The sequence below is a fragment of the Bos indicus x Bos taurus genome, chromosome 13 (genome assembly GCF_003369695.1).
Source record: "Bos indicus x Bos taurus breed Angus x Brahman F1 hybrid chromosome 13, Bos_hybrid_MaternalHap_v2.0, whole genome shotgun sequence".
Classification (NCBI taxonomy): Eukaryota; Metazoa; Chordata; class Mammalia; order Artiodactyla; family Bovidae; genus Bos; species Bos indicus x Bos taurus.
In genome coordinates this window covers 44729212-44748486 of record NC_040088.1, presented here as the reverse complement: position 1 = coordinate 44748486, position 19275 = coordinate 44729212, and the positions used below count along the sequence as shown (strand labels likewise).

General features: G+C 47.7%; 2 protein-coding genes across 3 annotated transcripts in view; one reads left to right on the top strand and one right to left on the bottom strand.

Annotated features, from left to right (window-relative positions):
* Positions 1 to 238: 238 nt before the first annotated feature.
* On the bottom strand, positions 239 to 5102 carry LOC113903473 (translation initiation factor IF-2-like). Of its 2 annotated transcripts, none has more exons than XM_027559613.1 (2): positions 1217 to 5102; positions 239 to 915 (listed from the first exon to the last, which is right to left on the bottom strand). In XM_027559613.1, the coding sequence occupies exons 1-2, from the start codon at positions 1895 to 1897 to the stop codon at positions 895 to 897; spliced, it is 702 nt and encodes a 233-aa protein (XP_027415414.1). In that variant the 5' UTR covers positions 1898 to 5102; the 3' UTR covers positions 239 to 894. The 2 variants fall into 2 exon arrangements, with proteins under 2 accessions (XP_027415414.1, XP_027415413.1); XM_027559612.1 differs by having other exon boundaries at positions 782 to 957.
* The window catches only part of DTD1 (D-tyrosyl-tRNA deacylase 1), a 79224-nt gene continuing 61190 nt past the window's right edge, over positions 1242 to 19275 (top strand). Inside the window, exons 1-4 of the mRNA XM_027559614.1 lie at positions 1242 to 1400; positions 6214 to 6304; positions 8739 to 8974; positions 16405 to 16511. Coding sequence (XP_027415415.1) covers positions 1358 to 1400; positions 6214 to 6304; positions 8739 to 8974; positions 16405 to 16511 — 477 coding nt within the window. The 5' untranslated portion in view covers positions 1242 to 1357. The remainder of the gene's footprint in view (positions 1401 to 6213; positions 6305 to 8738; positions 8975 to 16404; positions 16512 to 19275) is intronic.

The window sequence follows — 19275 nt, the reverse complement described above, 5'->3', positions numbered from 1 at the left end:
GGACGGCCGAGCCTGGTGGGCTGCTGTCTCTGGGGTACAAGATTGAAGTGACTTAGCAGTAGCAGCAGCATACTGGAGTTGGGTTGCCATTTCCTTCTCCAGGGGATTTTCCCCGACCCAGGGGCGGAACCCGAGTCTCCTGCATTGGCAGCTGAATTCTTTCCACTGAGCCACCTGGGAAGCCCACAATTATGAAAACTAAGATACAAAAAGACCATAAACCAGCTGCCATTTCTGAGGTGCTCAGCACAAAAGTAGGGCAGGGAAGACCAAGTTTGGTTCAGGAATATCAGGAACCCCATTCCTCTGTACCCACCAGCACTATCAGACTGAAGAAGACACACTCAGAGGAGTTCTTTTTTTTTTTTAATCTGTGACAATGATTGTTAGGGTAATATTTGTACAGTCCTTTGCAGCTTTCCAAGCACTTTTACACAGTGTATTTTATTCAAACCTTCTAATAATCCTGTAAGAGAGGCCAAATATTAGGATTAGAGAAGGAATTAGAATTACAGAATCATGTATCTCTGCAGGAAACATGACAGGTAGGTCAAATGAGTACTTAAACAGTTTGTTGTTCAATTGCTCAGTTGTGTCCGACTCTGCGATCTCACGGACTGCAGCACACCAGGCTTCCGTCCTTCACCATCTCCCAGAGCTTATTCAAACTCATGTCCGTTGAGTCGGTGATGCCATCCAACCATCTCCTATGTTGCTCCCTTTTCCTCCTGCCTTCAATGTTTCCCAGCATCAGGGTCTTTTCTAAGGAGTTGGCTTTTCGCATCAGGTGGCCAAGTATTGGAGCTTCAGCATCCGTCCTAATGAATGTTCAGGGTTGATTTCCTTTAGGATTGACCTAAACAGTTAGATGGCTATTTTAGGCAGCAGATCCTCTTATGTCTGGTTTCTGAGGAGCTGCAGAGGGAGGAAGAAAAGGGAAAAGGAATTTGGGAGGATCTGGAGTCAGAGGGGTGGGAAAACAGCAGGAGGAACACGGTTAGGATTAGGAATCGGGACAAAGCTGGGATGCAGGGATGACTGGCGGGATGTGAGCAGAAACTTAGCACCTGTGAGTCTGCCTAGGAGTGGGGCCGGGAAAGGGGTTGAGTCTGGGCGGGGCTCAGCTCTGGGTGGGCAGGAACGGGGAGTGGGCGGGGCCCACCGCGGGGCGGGGCTACACGGAGGGCGGGGCCAAGTTACGGAGGGCGGGACCAACCTGCGGTGGGCGAGGCCGGCGGGGCCGCGCTGCGGCGCGCTTCCGGGTATCCCCGGCAGAGGGCGCCGGCCGCCGCGCCGCCCGCGGAGTCCCCGAGGCCGGAAGCCGCCCGGCGCCGCCCCGCTCGCCGCAGCCGCCGCCATGAAGGCCGTGGTGCAGCGCGTCACCCGGGCCAGCGTCACAGGTCAGTCGGGCGGGGCCGGGAGGAGCCGCCCTGACCCCGCGCCCGGTTGCCCCTGCCAAGGGTTCTCCCGGGCGCCACCCCCGGGCGATCCCAGCCCCGCGGCCCCGAGCACCCCGACCGCTCCTCCGTCCCCCGGCCCGCGGCGCTCTCCAAGGGCCGCCGGGTCTCCGCTGAGGGACGCGGTGACCGTCGTCTTCAGCGGCGCTTGCTTTTGTTCGGAGCGCGGATGGCCGCACCCCCGGGCGTCCCCCGGCCCGCCCTTCCGCGGGGTGTTGCTGGGCTGCGCGTGGGGGGGCGTCTCCGGAGCGCGCAGCTCCTCCCCAGCCGCTCCCCTCGGCGTTTGTGCCTTTCTGTCCCCCCACACCCACCCCGGGTTTTCTCCGTGTCCCGGTCTTCCTGGAGCTGGACGCCCCGCGAGGTGCGCGCTCCTGACAGGTGTTCGCAGGGGCTGGTTCTGAGCGTGTTTGCTCCCGTAACCCGGGGAGACCCTGAAGCATCGGGAGGCGTTTCTTTCCACCAGTCTCTCGTGGACCGAGCCTCGCGGCCCTCAGTCTTTCTCCTGGTCACTTGTGGTCTCGTGTGGACATCAGGGGTCCAGATGACTAGTGGGTACAAGGGAATCGTTTCAAAACTCAGACAAGATCATAAAGATGTTAACATTATTATTTTTTTTTGGAATGGCTACATTGTCTTCTAGTCTTTCCTATTCTTATTGGCAGAATTCTAGTATTGTTTCCCTTGTAGATAACCCTGCCCTCAAGCCAGTGTATACCAAACGCGTGTTTTTGTGTCCAAGAAAGTATAGCTCTAAGAACGAAACAGCAAACTCCCCTAAAGAAACCATCAAACTCGGTAAAACCATGTATTTAAATCTGAGATTCTACTTTTCAGTCCTGCAACATGATTTCTGAGGTGTTTTGGTAACTGGTTTGCGATATGGTCCTGGAGTAACGGGGGATAGTATAACTCTGGGGTTTATTGCCTTTTTTTTTTTTGGGGAAGAATTTTGCAGTCTGCTCAATGTGATCGTCATGAGCAGCGAGCACACTTTGCAGAACGTTGAGTTTTGGTCCTAACCGACAACTCTCCATTCTGCCAATCTGATTAAAAACATGATTCTGTGAGATTAGCTGCATAGTTTGAATGATTTTAGTTTACTATTTAAATTACATGCTTTGGATTAAAAACAACGTAGAAACCATCCTGCATGTTAAGGAAAAAAAAAGAAAAAACATGCAAGAGTGCTAACTGTGGTTAGGAGTTAATAAGATGGAATTCTCTCGCAGTGCTGGAGGAGCCTTTGGTTAGCCAGGCCTTCTCCTTGAATTACAACAGAGACATTTTCTGATTGCTTTAGGATGACTGGCTCCACTGCCATTTGGCCTTTCGTGAGTGGCATTTTATTTCAAAGGTTCTAAAATGCAACTTCCGATTTTATGAGTGACAGAGGAGAATATTAGGAGTCACATTATGTAGTAGCCTCCTTTATGAACATGGTCCGGCACATTGATGCCTTAGCTTGGTTATTGTGATCATCTAATTTTAAAAGCTTTAAAATGATGGAACATTTCAGACATATTCATATGGTTACATGGATGGAACAAGACAGTAACCCCCATGTCTATCACTCAGCTTTTTCTTTAATTTTTATTGGAGTATAGTTGACTTACAATGGTTGGTTTTAGGTGCATAGCAAAGTGAATCAGTTACACATATACATACATACCTCTTTTTTAGATTCCTCACTCAGCTTTATGAGCTGAAATGTGAATAGATTCATAGAATGTTGGAAAGAGATTGGTTGGGTTTGAATGGATTAATTAGGTGGTGAATTCTTCTCAAAGAAGAGGTCTTGTATGGTGCCAACATACATGGCATCAAATAAACTATTTTAGTTTACTTATAAACTAAATAAATTTATATTTACACAAAATAAATTTATATTGACTAAATATCTCAGGTCTTTCCTAGCCCTGTGTTTTTTCCCTTTAGAAATCCATTTGTCTATAATAAAACATCCCTAGGGAGGGGCATAACTTCTCCAAAAGGAAAGTGTCATTTCAAGGCTTTGGTGCATAATTTGTTCTTTAGGACAATACCACATTATGAAAATGTTGAAACTCTTCACATAGTGATTTGAAACACTTCAAATTGTGATTCTACTTCTGAGGATTTATCTACGAAGTTAATCCTAATTGTGGAAAAAGCTTTAGAGGGATGAGCCAGCAGAGCCCTGAGGTCTCTTAGGGCAGTCACACTGCTCTATATGATAGTGTCATGGTGGATATATGTCATGAGACATTTGTTCAAACCCCCACAACACCAAGAGTGACCCTTGGTGTAAACTGTGGACTTTGAATGATGACGTGTCCATGGAGGTTCATTGTTTGGAACAAATATACCATCTGATGAGGGATGTTGGTGGTGGGGGGACTGTCTGGGGGCAGGGTATATGAGAAGCCTCTGTACCTTCTGTTCAATTTTGCTATGAACCTAAAACTATGCTATACAGAAACGTCTGTTAAAAAAAAAAGGTCTTTAGTGTCCAAAGATTTTCACCACGGTGTTATTTATTGAAGTGAGAACTTGAAAGCAAGCCATTTATCTGGCCAAATAGGATGGTTAGTCCATCCATAGATAGAATGCAGCTGTTTCACTGGATGGGCTGCAACTAAAAGATGTTTAGGAAAAGCTCATAATGTGAAAACAGGCCCATGTGCTGTTAAAAGATGAGACACAAAAATTTATATATAATATTATTCGGTGGAGAACAAATATGGAGTAAAATCTGTGAGTGGAGAAATCTCAAAAGGAAATCAATCAGTAACATACTAAAGTGCTTGTCTTTGGATGTTCTGTGTTCTTTTTTTCTTTCCTGTTTTTTTAAAAAATTTCTATAATGCATATGGCATTACTTTAATGGTGAACATAGTTCAATAATCATTTTTTCAGTTTTTAAAATATACTCTGGGGAAAAATTTTAAAATACTGATATTGTAAGAAAATAATATGGATTTAATTAAAGAACAAATAGAGCCGAAGTTTTCTAAAGCCATACAAACAGGCAAACAACCCTGAGTGTTTACTGGCTATGTCAGGATAGATGATTTTGGTTTCATATTTTGAGTCAGTGGTTCATCACTCATAGTCCATTACAAAAAAAAAAGCATAGAAGAAAATATTAAAATGTTTGGTTTTTTAAAGTATAAAAATAAGAAACGTTAAGCTGTAAAAAGAGTTATTTAAGGAATAAGTCGAGGCATATACTTTCCTGGTTTCTGACTGTCAGATGGTCCCTTGTCAGATGCCTGCAGAAATGGAGGGTTTCTCATTCTTTCCTGAGCTTGCAGGATGTGGGACATGGCACAGTATGCGATGCCTTGTCAGGAACATTTATGGATATTATCATCCAGCAGAAGCAGACAGCAAAAAAATATCAGAGCTGACCCTTCTCTGGATTGGAACATTAGGTCAGTACAGAATAAACTAACCAAACATCAATAATCTAATGAGCTTCAGTAACAAGTTGGCCCTAAAATTGAAAATTATGAAGATAAACATTTGAAATATGGCTTTAGTTTGACCCCTGTAATAATGTTTCTTGCTTAAGTAGTGTGCCACCATTGATAAAATGGTAGTGTTGTGTACTTGCTGTTTAGTCCCTAAGTCGTATCTGACTCTTGCGACCCCATAGACTGTAGTCTACCCAGCTTCTCTGTCCATGGGATTTCCCAGGCAAAAACACTGGAGTGGGTTGCCATTTCCTTCTCCTGGGGATCTTCCTAGCCCAGGGATGGAATCTGCATCTCCTGCATTGGCAGGTGGATTCTTTACCACTGAGCCACCATGGAAGCCCAGAGTGTACAGTTGACTCTGCTGCTGCTGCTGCTAAGTCGCTTCAGTCGTGTCCGACTCTGTGTGACCCCATAGATGGCAGCCCACCAAGCTCCCCTGTCCCTGGGATTCTCCAGGCAAGAACACTGGAGTGGGTTGCCATTTCCTTCTCCAATGCATGAAAGTGAAAAATGAAAGTGAAGTCACTCAGTCATGTCTGATTCTTCGCGATCCCATGGACTGCAGCCTACCAGGCTCCTCCATCCATGGGGTTTTCCAGGCAAGAGTACTGGAGTGGGTTGCCATTGCCTTCTCCAACAGTTGACTCTAAATACACGCAAATATTTGAAATAGAAATCTGTGTTCAGAGAATTTTCTTTTTTATGGGTGGGGTGCATCATTCAAAAAGATTTGGAGGTCATTGGCTTATAATGCAACATTAGTAATAAACTGGGAAATAATAGAATTTTTCTGACTTGAAGCTTAACTTTTAAGATGTATTTTTTATGTATATTTCTCTTTTCTGCAGTTAGTAGAGAAATCATTTATTTTGTATGACATAAATGTTTTTGCATTCTGTATTGTGTTACCCAGTTTGCTGATTTTCAAGAAAAGCAAGTATTTCCTTTCTCAGAACTAACATTGCTAAGCTGGATTCTCTGGGAGGAAAGCTCTGTTGTTACAGATGGGCAGACTCATAGAAAATTTCAGGTGTCTCACTCATGGTAACACAAATGAACATGAGGCCTGAAAATCATGTGTCACGGTTGTTCACAACTCATTCATTCCAGATGTCAAATCAGAATGGGCAGCTATGATCATAATACTGAGTTAATGTAAGCTCTTATATGTTTCAGTACCTGTGGCCTTTGCCAAAGAAGTTACAAGTACAGCGTTTAAGCTTTCCTGTGGATACTCATACGTGCTTCATGGCACCTGCCTGGTTCTGAGTCTCTTTTCCCTTTTGTTGCCTTCCCAGTTGGAGGAGAACAGATAAGCGCCATTGGACGGGGCATCTGCGTGTTGCTGGGTATTTCCTTGGAAGATACACAGAAGGAACTGGAGCACATGTAAGAGGCATCTTATCTTACATTCCACATCACTGCTGTTCTGGTGGGATATGTGCTGGTTGTCCAGCTAGCTGGCTAGTTCTTTATATAATATATACACACAGACATATATATGTATGTATATATAGGCACTGCCCTGGTGGTCCAGTGGCTGAGACTCCATGCTGTCCATGCAAGAGGCCCCAGGTTCAATCCCTGGTCAGGGAACTAGATCTCACATGCTGCAACTGAAGATCTTGCATATGCCAAAAAGAAGATTGAAGATCCTATGTGCTGCTACTAAGACCCAGTGCAGCCAAATAAATAAATATATAACAAAACTTAAAAAAAGATACATATATGTATATACACACACACACACGGAACTTCCGTAGTGTCTTGCTCCTGTAAAGTGAGCCTCTGTCACTTTCATCTGTGTGCCTTTCGGTGCATTGTGGCCACCTCTGTGTCACGGACGAGGAGGGCAGGGAAGAGCCGTCACCTGGCGGGTGACGTCAGTGGCGGGCTGGAGCACAGCTCAGCCTCTGTCCCTGTGTGCTCTTGCAGCCTCGAGCCATTCTCCTAATGCAAACACTGAGCCTCTTTTCACATGAATAGTTTATGTTTCCAGTTTGAGCTGCACTGTCTGGGCCCTGTTACACATGTCAGAAATGCTCAGTTGTTCACTGGACACATGAGGATCTGCAGGTCAGTGAGGTTACGTTACCTGCTGACGGTTGCACACATGTATGTAGCACAAAGCCTGACTCCAGACTAGAACCTGGGCTGCCTGACCTGGAAGCCGGTGCTCTCTCTTCTAAGGTGGGAGCTTTGTCACTGTTATTGCCTGACTGGCCTGTCCTCACGTTTCCTCTCCCCAGCACTACCTGGCACACTTTCTTCCAAAGCTTGGATCTGTTTTCTCTCTGCCCTTTGGTGCCCAGAGCAAAAGTGCAGCAGCGCCCAGTAGTCCCTTTTGTGTTAGGTTGAAAACCAGACTTGGAACCGAATTCCTGCTAAGGTGTTACTGTCTGGCAAGGACCATTCAGTACCACTTCACGAATGTCGGTGTTTCCATAGCTGTCCCTCAGATACACAGGAGGCTGGGGGTGGTGTAGGGGTTAAAAGCTGGGGCCTGGGTCTGAATCTTTCTGTGGCTCTGACAAAATGGAGAGCTAGTATGTAACTTGGTGGTTCAGAGAGAGGACTCAACAGAAGGTGGACCTCAGCCATGGAAAAGGGGCCATGGACATGTCCCCTGCAGAAGGCGCCTACAAAACTGGTGGCGAGCGAGTATTTGTAGAGGCTCTGAACGTGTCTTTGGCATCATCCACACAGGTGGGTTCAGGGGGTGGAATTGCAGCTTGCATGGAAATAGTTGTTATTTGTCTCAAGTCTGACCTTATAAATGTTAGCCAGTCCTCTTCCTTGCTGAGGTGGATGTCCTTTGTCATCCCCACATACAGGGAAAGCCCCTCTGGCTATAAGGAGCCTGTGACATGGTTGTCAAAATGTCTCTCCCCAGATCTTCCTGCATTTCTGCACTGACCATGAGTTTTCTCCAGGGTGTTTGCCGAATTGTTAAAAAGGGTCATCATTTACCCCTGTGTAAAGATTGAATTCTCTAGAAAATAGAACTGAGCTCATGTTTTGATATAGCCCCAGCTTGAAGGAGCAGATAGTGAAGAAGGGTTCGTCATCTCAGCTCAAGTTCCCACTGGAAGCTCTGTGAATTAGAGGGGCTGATAAAAGAAAGGACTGTTATTATCCCATTCGGAGAAGGCAGTGGCACCCCACTCCAGTACTCTTGCCTGGAAAATCCCATGGACTGCGGAGCCTGGAAGGCTCCGCAGTCCATGGGGTCGCTGAAGGTTGGACACGACTGAGCGACTTCACTTTCACTTTTCACTTAAATGCACTGGAGAAGGAAATGGCAACCCACTCCAGTGTTCTTGCCTGGAGAATTCCAGGGATGGGGGAGCCTGGTGGGCTGCCATCTATGGGGTTGCACAGAGTCAGACACAACTGAAGCAACTTAGCAGCAGCAGCAGCAGCAACAGCAGCAGCATTATCCCATTACTGAAGGGCTCAGACGGTAAAGAGTTTGCCCACAATGCGGGAGGCCCAGGTTCGATTCTTGGGTGGGGAAGAACCCCTGGAGAAGGAAATGGCAACCCATTCAGTATTCTTGTCTGGGAAATCCCATGGACAGAGGAGCCTGGCGGGCTATAGTCCATGGGGTCCAGAAGAGTCTGACACAACTTAGTGACCAGCACTCTCACTTTTTACTGATGAGGCGCAGGGAGGAAAGGAACTTGCCCGAGGTCATCCGTCATGTAGGCGATGGAGCCAGCACAGTGTTCCCCGTCTGCAGAGCACTGGTGACATTTTAGGGGCATGGGTGTGTCTGGGTCTTGCGGGTCTCTAGGTGGCTCTCACCCGGGTTTTCCCCCAGGGTCCGGAAGATCTTAAACCTGCGTGTATTTGAGGATGAAAGTGGGAAACACTGGTCGAAGAGCGTGATGGACAAGCAGTACGAGGTGCTGTGCGTCAGCCAGTTCACCCTGCAGTGTGTCCTCAAGGGGAACAAGCCCGACTTCCACCTGGCCATGCCTGCAGAGCAGGCCGAGTCCTTCTACAAGGGCTTCCTGGAGCAGCTGCGCAAGGCCTACAGGCCGGAGCTCGTCAAAGGTAGGTGGGGTCCCCCAGGGGATAGGGGGGCAGTGTCCCCAGGACATTTTCCAGCAGAGGACCAACAGTCTGCAGATTTCCTTTCCAGAAAGTTCGCTGTTTATACTTATTACTTTTTTTTTAATTGGGGTATAATTGCTTTATAATGTCGTGTTAAGTTTCTGCTGTACAACAACAGTGAATCAGCTATGTGTATATATATGTGGGCTTCCCAGGTGGTTCAGTGGGCAGAACCTCCTGCCAGTGCAGGAGACGTAAGAGATGCGGGCTCGATTCCTGGGTGGGGAAGATCCTTTGGAGGAGGAAATGGCAACCCACTCCGGTATTCTTGACTAGAGAATCCCACGGACAGAGGAGCCTGGTGGGCTACAGTCCATGGGATTGCACAGTCGGACCTGATTGAAGCGACTTAGCACGCACACATACATATATCCCCTCCCTCTTTGACCTCCCTCCCTCCCTACCCCATCCCACCCATCTAGGTTATCACAGAGCCCTGAGCTGAGTGCCCTTGTGCTATATAATAGTTTATTATTTTGTTAAAACCACATTGGAGCCGCTGCCCCTGCCGCTGCCATGTGTGTCTTCTGAAGGCTGCATGGTACCGTTCACCCTTCTCCGTGCTTCTGTCCACGTTTGAGGCGTGTCGCGGCGCAGCAGCGCACAGGATGCAGGGTGCTTTGTTTTGGTTATTCACCCTGCCTGACGAGGAATGCAACTGCCGGCCGAAGAGGGGAGTCGCATGTCCTCTCAAATTTCTAGGAGCCATACTAAAAAAAGGAAAAAGAAACAAGCAAAACTGGCGCGCAGGACATCCCCAGGGTTCTGATTTGACCCCGCAGTCAGTGTAGAGAGTTCCTGATGAGCGTTCTTCTTTCCTGCCTTGTACTGAAGCTTTCTGCTCACTGTGCACCTCGATCCAGGCCCACCCCGTTTCCAGCACTCCGTGGCTGCGTGTGGCTCTCTGCTGGCATGTGAACAGTGTAGACTTAACCGCTGGTTGTGGGAGATGCTATCCAAGCTTCATCGACCAAGAGGGAGCCTAGAAAAGGCCTGAGAAGAGTGGGCCTGGTTTGTAGGAGAACTGTGAATCCAACATTATGAATTTTCTTCTGAGGGCCATTCACCTCTAGTCTGTTTTCATGTTTCAGGGGACGAGTTGCATTTAGACTATCCTAGTGTGCCTTTTGGAGAAGGCAATGTTACCCTACTCCAGTACTCTTGCCTGGAAAATCCCATGGATGGAAGAGCCTGGTGGGCTGCAGTCTGTGGGGTCACTAAGAGTCGGACACGACTGAGCGACTTCACTTTCACTTTTCACTTTGATGCATTGGAGAAGGAAATGGCAACCCACTCCAGTGTTCTTGCCTGGAGAATCCCAGGGACGGGGGAGCCTGGTGGGCTACTGTCTATGGGGTCGCACAGAGTCAGACACGACTGAAGCGACTTAACAGCAGCAGCAGTGTGCCTTTTGCTTCAGCTACTGGGAAAGTGTATTTAGCCTCCTTTGGTGATGAACCTCAGGGTGAGACCGCAGGATGACCACTTCTGTGTCTGATCAACCACAATTGTGTCTGCTGCTGCTGTCAGCCTCCTGTAGACATTTAGCTGTTGTCACCAGTTAATTCTGTAGTTTTTCTTGTTCTTTAACTTTCTCTCTCTGGGTTAAATAAACCCAGGTCCCTTTTTTATTGGGTCTGTTTTCAACCATAAGTGATAAATGTCATGACCTGACTCTGGAGTTCTGTAGCAGAACCCCACCTCAAGGGCTGTCAGCTCCTCAGATCGGTCATGTTCAGAGGAGTTTTGTCCCAGCTCCTCACTGGTATTTCTTTAAATTAAATTTTCCTCTTATGTGAAGTGTCCATTTGCCAAAAGGACAGATGGGTTCTATGTGATCAGGACCCTTTCACCTTAAGTCAAGTCCTGCCCTTTACTTGGGTCCTGGTAGAGAAGGAATACACATCCCTCATCTGGGAACATCCCAGTTTAGAATTCCATGGACAAGTCTGGTTGTGGACGTCCACTGGGGTCCTCTGTCCAACATGGCTTTGCTACAAACAAGGTTCTTCCCCCAATTAGGAGTTCAGTGCTTTGAATAATGATGTTTCTTTGCTGAGCCAGGGATTAACTGCTGCCATCATTGTGTCATCTGCCTGCCGTGTAGAATCATCCCATTTCTGAGTAACCTCAGATGTGTTTGAGACTGCACCAAGTTCCTTAGAAGGATGAGCACCAGGAATATCACAGAAGCACGGGAGAGAGCCCTTTCTGTGGGACATGAGTGATGGTTGTCAGGGAACTTGCGGGTGAAAACAAGGCCACTTTCATGGAAGCCCTTCAACACGAGTGTTCCATGTACCCTTAAGTGCTTTGTGTTCCTAAAAACAGCTCTTACTTTTTGAAAAGATGTGTATTTTGTCCAGGTCATTATGTGAAGTGCCTGAAGCAGTGTACTGTAAACACTATAATTTTATAAAGGATCAGAATTAAGCTCATGGGATATGGTACATCAGATCATTCTGATGAAAAGCCAACATGGATGATGCCAGGGGTTTTAATCAGAATTTATTTTCAGCTCCTTTGGGCTTTCAGAGGCCTTACGGTGATCTCCCGTGCCTTGCTTGCTCTTCTGTAGTGGAACAAAGTGCAGGGAGTATGTTTTACACGCTTACTGTCGTTGGGTTAATTTTGAGATTCTGGCTTTCACCTCCAACGTGGAAAGTCCTCTGTGAGCTGAAGGAACATAAAGTGCTGAATACATTTTCTTTCTTGAAAGATTTTCAGGGTCTCTTCAGTGACTTTAAGACAATGTAGTTTAATTTGAAAATTAGAAAATTTAACCCTGATGCCAAGAAATTAAAAAGAAATGTCCAGTTCTTTTGAGATGTAATTGACCTGTAACGCTCTGTTAGATTTAGTGACTTGACGTATGTATGTACTGTGAAATGACCACAAATTGACATCCATCCCCTCCCAGGTTACATGTCTACATCCCTAAGAGCTGAGTGCCCAAAACACACCAACTTCTTCTAAGTTGCCTAATATCCTTTCCCCATGTAAAATACCCTGCCCTTCTAACCCTCCTGGCTTCATGTGGCATGGTCTCAGGTCCCCAGGGCATCAGGAAACACGATGCTTTGCCCTTCGCTCCTTCACTCTTTGTTCACAAGACGAGTGTGCTGCTCTCATTTCCTGTTACCGCTGTGCCCTGACAGTTTGGATGTGTCCTCCTCCTCCCTGCTTTTGTGCCAGTTGGAAGCTGCCGCCGCCTCTGATTCTGAGAAAGATCTTTCAGAGCCTAGCTCAGGCCTCTCTTTAAGTGCTGTGTTTGGTACCAGTGTTTCATCTTTAACTTTTAGGCATGATTGTGCTGTCATTCTGTTTTAAACTAATGCATCAATGGACTTGTTTACAATGTGATATTTTCTACTAAATCCAGTATTTTCAAGTAAAAACAAACAAAAAATGACTGTCTTCATCACTATTTTGCAGGTCAGGAATCTTGGAAGGGCTTGGGCGGGCTCTTGTCCCAGACCCCGATCAGCCTGAGGGATTTCTTGGCTCAGACGATAAAGAATCGTCCTGCAATGCAGGAGACCTGGGTTCGATCCCTGAGTTGGGAAGATCCCCTGGAGGAGGGCCTGACAACCTACTCCAGTATTCTTGCCTGGAGAATCCCATGGACAGAGGAGCTGGGCGGGCTGCAGTCCATGGGATCACAAAGAGTCGGACATGACTGGGCAACTAACACAGGGACTGCCCTGCCTTCATGGTAGAAACCCGTGGTGGGGTCGACGCTGCCAGGTGGCGGCCACGGTGCTGGCTGGGGCTGGGGATCTGCTTCTGGGATGGCCTCTGTTCATCTTGTTTCTGTGCCCTGCCTCATCTAATTCCCCTGGGCTCCCCATGATGCTTGGCTTCTCTTAGCCCAGCTGTATTGGAGTAGCTGGATTTCTACAATGGTGCCTGGCTTCCCCAACCAGAAGGGGACGCTTCAAGGAGCAGGAAGTGGAAGCGCCAGCCCCACAGACAGGCCTGGAAAGTGGCCTGTGTCATGCCCCACGTGCTGTTGGTTAGGGCAGTTACTCAGCCGCCCGGATTCTGGGGGAAGAGTGGAGACCCGCCTCCAGTGGAAGAAACGTCAGAGTCTGTGACTATCTTTCATCCTCCGCAGTTCACACCTCTGCTGTTCTCAGAGGGTTTTTCTCATCCTCTGCCTTCCCTTCAAATACTTGCTTTGGGGGAGAAACCCAGCGCACAAATCCTCAGTCCTCCCCTCTCTTGCAGAACGAGCCTGAGGCTGAGGGCGCTTTGTGGACACCCCCAACCTGAGTGGGCTTCAGGATGCTGAGTTCTCATGTGGCCCCCTACAACCCCACCCCACCCCCCACCCAGGAGCCTCCATCCTTCAGCTGAATCCTAGAAGTACCGCTTAGCGGGTGTCCTTAACCATTCTCAGAGTTGAGTTCTGAGCATGTGTTGCTTTTATAGTTAGGAAACAAAAATAAATGTGATACCAGAATGGAACAGTTGAAAAGAGGGATCTCCACTCTCCAGCATCTTGTTCCCACTCTTAGCCGTTTTGTGCTCAGTCTAGGAAAGCGCTTACCTGTCAGCTTTGTTCAGCAAATCAGAAGCCTCCATGGGATTAAAAAGAGCTACCTATGTATTCCCTGCAGGTCTGATCCGTGGTGGGTGGCAGAGAGCTAGAGGAATGTGGAAGGTTGTTTAAGGAATGCAGGAGACTTCTGACTGTCCTCCACCCCTCATCCCGACCCATATTCCCTCTGGGCATGTCCCAGCCCTGACAAGTTCATCTTGCAGAAAAGTGCCCAAAGGAGGAAGACCATGTTGAGTCTTTCCTTCATGGTTAGGGTTTAATTTTTTTATGGGTTTGCTTAATTTTCTTCTCTTTTTACTATTAATACTTAAAACATTTTCATCACATGCGTAAACTTTCAGTGGAAGCCTGTGTTACGTACTTTGGCCAGTGCTACGATGCCAGAGGCGTTACTGTTCATGTAAATCTAGGAATTCTCGATGGGGGAATCACATCTTTGTTGAGATCTGAATCTGTAGACCCCGAGTCCATGAAGTTTTTTAAACTGTTCCTGCTTCCCCTGCTGAAAGATTTAAACTTCTCCTTTCATGCTGAGTCGTTTCCTGTCTTTGGATGGTGACAAGGGTGAAAGGAGTTTCTTTCCACCTATACCTGTGACTTATCTTTTTAAAATTGCCTTTAGGGACTTCCCTAGTGGTCTAGTGGCTAAGACTCTGAGCTCCCAATGTAGGGGGCCGGAGTTTGATCCCGGGTCAGGGAACTAGATCTCATGTGCCGCCCCTGAGAGTTCATATGTCACTACTAAAGATCTTGCATGATGCGAGGAAGATCAAAGAGCCTGCGTGCTGTAACTAAGACCTGGTGCAGCCAAATGAATACCTACATACACACATAGATATATATATAAAAAAAAGAGTGACAAGTTTTCCTGCATGCTGATTTGCTGGGCTCTGGGCTGGTGCCCTGCCTGTACTCACGTGCACGTTCCTTGTGGTGGCCGGTCATCCTGAAAGACACCGGGCCACAGAGAGGCAGGGTGTGGCTTCCTGGTGGAGGTCGGCAGGCTTTCAGGCATTGACATCAGGGGCGTGGACATCAGCCTTTCTCGGTACATGGAGCACTGTGGTTTGGGGCTGGTAGGGCCCTTGGACCTTGCGGGGTTGGCCCCAGTGGGGAGTGTTGCTGCTGGAAACATGTGGGACTTATATTTCAGAGCAACCTGATTATATCACCACTGGAGCCCAGATGTAGTTTTGTAGATATGTTCCTGCCTTTTGACATTATTATTTTTTTTTAATGTTTTTATTTTTCCTAACCATTGTAAGTTTTCTTGGGGGCTTTACTCTGTGAGCTGGACTGGGAAAAAAATATATTACCATTTTAAGACTTCTTGAAACATGTCTTTGGATTTATTGTCTGTACCAGTGGAAAGGCGCACAATAGTTCTGTTCTTAACTGAAGAAAAACAGGCAAAGAAAATAAATTTCTTGCTACTTAGAATGATAAACGGGGTGAAGCATATGCTGTATATCCTGGCAACAGAAATTCAAGGTCGGAAATAATTCCTTTCCTCCTGAGCCTGCCTTCAGCTTCCCTGAGGAGAGCTGCGGCTGAAAGTTGCTCCTAATTGTAGCCATAATTTTTAGCCTGCAATTAAACACATGATTTCCTTCCCAGCTGATGTCTTTTTAGCTCCTGACAAGGGTAGCACAAAAGCTCTGTGGATCTGAACGGCCACTTTAATCTAAGTGGAGGCCACAGGAAGCCACCGTCATCTGAGCATGACTGGTGCCCAGCGGGAACTAGATCCATGTCGCCTCTAAAAATGGGGAGCAGCTTGGCTTCTCTTAGTTGCCTGCGCCACTGCCCGAGCCTGTTCTGCCGGGACCCTCCATGAGGTCATGGATCATTGGAGGGGCCCCTTGCTGCTGTGGTGGCTCTGGTGTCCGGGGGTCCCAGCACTGAGCCGTTCTGGAGGGGGGAGCCCAAGGGGCTCCTGGGCTGCCCTTCTCCTTGGCCTGTCCCCCAGAGGTGGTCCGTCCTGTGAAAGGTGCTCCATGTGAAGTGAGGGCTCCTCCCCAGGGGACTGTGGGGACCACCGGAGTGAAGAACCAAGCAGGTGTCCCTCCTCCACGTCTTGAGAGCCCATCTTGAGCTGCAGTGCACCGTGACCCCCAGGGATGGGCAGGCAGTCATGGTCCCTCAGACCATGATGCGGAGAGCAGACCCTGACTCTGCACACAGGAGCATTCCCCTGCTCCTCGAACTTGGATCTCAACCTCGGTCCTCTCGCTGGTCTCCGTGTGTTGCAGGAGGGACGCAGAGGCCTCAGAGCTGGCTGGGGCCCTGAATCCCGTGGCCTTTGAAGTCCTGTGCCCTGCGGAGCCTCCTCCAGGGAGCCCCTCTCACTCCTTGTCCATCCTCTAGGGAGGGGCTGGGGACCTCTCGCCCTTCTCTGGCCTTCAGGGTCAGGATTCTCAAGGTCAAACAGTGCTGTGTCATCAGCAGACTGTGCCCATCTGTCCCCCCATGAGACCCCAGGTCATAAACACTGGGCTGTCTGCCCCAAAATGGAATTCCAGAGTTGTGGTGTTGGTTCAACTTGAATTTTACCAAATTCTTTGCCCTCTAAAGTGTTCATACACTTCATGTCCTCATGGCTTCACAGTCCTGTTAACCCATGATTTCCCCAGCCGCCCACTTGCCAGGGCTGCAGGGCGTGCAGGGCCCCTCTGATGTGTGTGGTCTTGTGTCTCCCTTATTCTGGGGCTGGCCGGCCCTGCTCCCAGGTTTCCGATTGAACTGATCGCGGAGAGCCTTAACCTGAGGTCTCCACCTCTCGTGATGGCTGCCATTGCTCTTACAGATGGCAAGTTCGGCGCCTACATGCAAGTTCACATTCAGAACGACGGGCCTGTGACCATAGAACTGGAATCTCCAGCCCCTGGTGCTGCTGCCTCCGACCCGAAGCAGGTAAGCCCAGAATCAGGGGCTGGTCAGTCTCCTGGGAGCCAGGGACACCTTCTGGCTTTGACTTAGTTCCTGGAGCTTGTCTCAATCTGGGGTGGAGACAACTCTTCATTGCAGGAACCTAGGGTTTTGTTTTCCTACATCCGTTCCCAAGAACACACCTATTGTCCTGCATCTCCTCTGTGCTATGGCCTGGCCACCTCCTGACTCAGAATCCGTGGCACTGCCCAGTCCCTCCTCCGAGCAGCTCTTGGGTAGGGCTGTGGCACCCGCTGGCCACTGGGTGGCAGCAGTGGAGCGGCATAGCTCCCCTTGTCCACAGCTCCGGTACCCGAGTGTGGAGTGTATGTGGAGTGGGTTTATCCCAGGTGTGGGTACATGTGCTACCAGAGGTTCTTTCTGAATCCTGTTTCCTAAAGCAATGTCTGACCTGGATTTGCTGCCAACTCTGTCAGCCTTCAGAAAAAATTTAATTCAAACAGAAAAAGGAAATCTGTGCTAGCCCTTGTGTGCTGTGGGCTTCTGGTAGGTGCTTAGTGCTTCTGAAGGCTGTGATTAACGCAACCACTTAGTGACCTTTGAGAGGCATGTGGGCAGGAGGCGTGAGAGCTCAGGAGGTAGTTCCGTCTTCCTCCCCTGCTTCTAGGACGCCATGAAAAGAAGGCTATGGGGGCTGGGGGGAGCATTATATAAACCTGAAGCTCTGTGCCCTGTTCAGAGTCACCATTTCTAAGGGGAACAGAGCCTTTCTTTCTCGTTACTGATTTTCATTGGGCAGGTATGCTCGGTATCTGCTAGCCTTAATCCAAGCTGCTGGTTCTCAGCCTCTGACATGCAGCAAAGTAATGGGAGAAATCAATATTCCCACTGCCTGGCTGCACCCAGACCAATGACACAGATTCTCTGGGGTCGGGTCAGAGGAGGTTCTGGTCTGAAGCCACGATTGGAACCACGAGTGTGAGCTGCAGAGGGAGGGACCCGCGCCCTGGCCTGTGCCTTGATGGGGTCTGTTACCTCGAACGTCTAAGGGCTGGCCAGATCACTTGCAGACAAAATACCAGACTCCTTGCTCAAAAAGCAGGAAAAAGTGCCTGTAAAGTTACTACAAAGGTCCAAGTATGGATGTGAGAGTTGGATCATAAAGAAAGCTGAGCACCAAAGAACTGATGCTTTTGAACTGTGGTGTTGGAGAAGACTCTTGAGAGTCCCTTGGACTTCAAGGAGATCCAACCAGTCTATCCTAAAGGAGATCAGTCCTGAATATTCATTGGAAGTGCTGAAGCTGAAACTCCAATACTTTGGCCACCTGATATGAAGAACTGACTCCTTGGAAAAGACCCTGATTCTGGGAAAGATTGAAGGTGGAAGGAGAAGGGGATGACAGAGGGTGAGGTGGTTGGATGGCATCACCAACTCAATGGACATGAGTTTGAATAAGCTCTGGGAGTTGGTTATGGACAAGGAAGCCCGGTGTGCTACAGTCCATGGGGTCGCAAAGAGTTGGACATGACTGAGTGACTGAACTGAACTGAAAGTTACTACAGTGTAAAGCTTTTTACTTTCATCCATAGTCTCTGGACTTACCATGCTTTTTATTTGCTATTTAATACCATTCTAACCAAAGACAAAGTAAAAACTTATATTATTGACGTGAATTTATCATTTCTCTTTATATTGTCCAAACCATTAAAAAAATATTTTGTCTTTTAGTTGATTTACAAGTATAGTTAATTTCTGGTGTATGGCATAGTGATTCAACTTTGCATATATATATTGTTTTCCATTCTCTTTTCCATTATGGTTTGTCATAGGATATTGAGTATAGTTCCTGTGCCATACAGTAGGACCTTGTTGTTTATTCATTCTATATATAATAGTCTGCATCTGCTGACCCCAGACTCCTCCTCCATCCCTCCTCTACTCCCTCCCCCTTGGCAACCACAAGTCTGTTCTCTGTGTCTGTGAGACTGTCTGTTCCGTAGGTAAGTTCATTTGTGCCATATTTTAGATTCCACATATAAGGGGTATTATATGGTATTTGTCTTTCTCTCTCTGACCCACTTCACTTAGTATGATAATCTCCAGGTCCATTCATGTTGCTACAGATGACATGATTTCCATTCTTTTTTATGGCTGAGTAATGGACATGGAACAACGGACTGGTTCCAAATAGGAAAAGGAGTACGTCAAGGCTGTATACTGTCACCCTGCTTGTTTAACTTATATGCAGAGTACATCATGAGAAACGCTGGGCTGGAAGAAGCACAAGCTGGAATCAAGATTGCCAGGAGAAATATCAATAACCTCAGATATGCAGAAGACACCACCCTTATGGCAGAAAGTGAAGAGGAACTCAAAAGCCTCTTGATGAAAGTGAAAGTGGAGAGTGAAAAAGTTGGCTTAAAGCTCAACATTCAGAAAACGAAGATCATGGCATCCGGTCCTATCACTTCATGGGAAATAGATGGGGAAAAGTGGAAACAATGTCAGACTTTATTTTTCTGGGCTCCAAAATCACTGCAGATGGTGACTGCAGCCATGAAATTAAAAGACACTTACTCCCTGGAAGGAAAGTTATGACCAACCTAGATAGCATATTGAAAAACAGAGATGTTACTTTGCCAACAAAGGTCTGTCTAGTCAAGGCTATGGTTTTTCCAGTGGTCATGTATGGATGTGAGAGTTGGACTGTGAAGAAAGCTGAGCGCCAAAGAATTGATGCTTTTGAACTGTGGTGTTGGAGAAGACTCTTGAGAGTCCCTTGGAC